Source organism: Empidonax traillii, unplaced genomic scaffold (genome assembly GCF_003031625.1).
Source record: "Empidonax traillii isolate 1590-97213 ecotype Southwest subspecies unplaced genomic scaffold, ASM303162v1 scaffold829:size344425, whole genome shotgun sequence".
In the NCBI taxonomy this organism is placed as follows: domain Eukaryota; kingdom Metazoa; phylum Chordata; class Aves; order Passeriformes; family Tyrannidae; genus Empidonax; species Empidonax traillii.
Window position 1 is genome coordinate 102710 of NW_020956022.1, and position 1972 is coordinate 104681.

The 1972-nt window shown below is 34.5% G+C and overlaps 1 protein-coding gene across 1 annotated transcript in view; it reads left to right on the plus strand.

Annotated features, from left to right (window-relative positions):
• Positions 1–1972, plus strand: part of LOC114066911 (KH domain-containing, RNA-binding, signal transduction-associated protein 2-like) — a 110312-nt gene that overhangs the window by 80419 nt on the left and 27921 nt on the right. Inside the window, exon 4 of the mRNA XM_027901972.1 lies at positions 1091–1173. Coding sequence (XP_027757773.1) covers positions 1091–1173 — 83 coding nt within the window. The remainder of the gene's footprint in view (positions 1–1090; positions 1174–1972) is intronic.

Below are 1972 nucleotides of genomic sequence, written 5' to 3' on the forward strand. Positions count from 1 at the left end.
TTCTGCCTAAACCTAACTAAATTTTGCATAGCTTGTGGGGGGAGAAAAGTTGTCTTCTGCTGTAATTAATATTTAGTCAAAGATTTTTAAGCCTTCTATTTCCTTTAGTGCTTCACTTAACAGTCAGGTTTCTATAGGACAACAAAATGTTTAATTTCTATTTAACTAAAAATACTGGCTCCCAAAAATCATAAAAAAAGGAAAAAAAGTGTTTCCATACAACCTTCTTCCTGCCTATTCTGTTGTCCTGTCATACAAGAAGAGCATATTAAAAGTCATACTTGTATTATACCTTTATTTATGTGTTGTCTGGTTCCTGAGCACTCTTGGGTTCAGAGTCAGCTACAATAGATCATAACTACCCATGACTCCATCAGTGAAATATTCAGACATTAGATGAACTGAACCACCTTCTGAAGTCACTTGTGTCTCTATAGCTTAGGCAGATTGAGCATTTTTCTGAGCCCTTCAGTAAGGACCCTTAAGTTAGATGGGAAGAACCTGTACTAAAATGTCAATTGTCACAGAAAAGCATGACTTTAAAAAGAGTGGGATGCTCGGTGAAGGAAAAGGTGCTTACTCTTAAGTTATTTTAAAAGATCATAATCCGTTACTTGCTCACAAATATTGTTTCCCATAGATTATTTTTTGGTTTGTTTTTCCTTTGTTTATTAGACTGAATATTAAGATTTTATCACAATACCATTCTTGATAGTGTAGTACACCTGCCATTTGTTCTTTTCACCTATAGGTATTTATGAAACTATTTGTATAACAGACTGCCAGGAGATTATTATTTTTATTATCCTTCGTCAGTAGTCTACACAGATCCCACTGGAGCACTGTGGTTTGGACAATGCACCATGGTTTATCAGTGAATAAGCTGAGTTCTTAAATGAGTAACAGATTTCTTTACCCTTGCACTCTACAGGTTGTGCCTCACAATTCACAGTTCTCTTCAATCAGCCACATATTTTACACAATACTGAGCAAACATACCATGCATATATTGATGCAAGTTATTTTCACAGCTTGATAATATCTTTGATTTATCCCTCTTCTAAGCTGTAGTGTTCTGTTTTTCCTTTAGGGATACGATGATGGGTATGGGGGTGAATATGATGATCCAAGCTATGAGGCATATGATAACAGTTATGCTACCCAAACACAAAGGTAAGCAGTTGGACTTTTACATTATTTTTTCAAAGTACACTTTTCTCTCTTAGTTTTTCATATAAATTTCCGGTTTCATTTTCCACATTAAATTTTACAAAATCTCGCAGTACTTTAAAAAGCTGTCAAAAAGTAATAATGGCAGTCAGATGTTATATACAGAGTTATTCAAATGAAGCAAAAATTTAAGCAGATATGTTTTTAAAGTTGGTGCAAAGTAAATGTATTTTTTACAAGCGATTACTTTATTTTCCTATCTGATGTCATTCTGAACTTGGTTTTGCAGTTCTTTACCGGTGAGAAGTGTTCAGGGGCATCTCATGTTTATGGCCTTTACAATGATTTGGGAAAAACCAGAAAGAGATTTAAAAAAAATAGTTGTGACGATAAATAGGTTGGCATCCACCATTAGGGTAAACTATAGAAGGAATTACATGCCAGAAGTAAGGCTGAAACTATTTGTTTTCAGCCAGTTACTTTCCCAGCAACTCTTAGAAGTGATAAGTTTCGAAATTTATTTTATGTCCTTACAATGTGCAATAATGGGAAAAAATCACATTCACATTTTATATTGATTTGTGTCACTAAAATGAGGCAACCAAAATTACCGCTTTTTTGTACACCTGCACCACATGCACTCATCCATTAATCTGACAGTTGGTCCATGTTTACTGAATATGGAATGACATCTTTTTCACAGTTAAGCTGGAGGATGAAAGGGTGCTTGAGACATTTATTCAGAAAGTGCTTTTATGGGTTGCTAAGAGTACTTGTAAGACTGTGGAAAGGCAAATGAAAT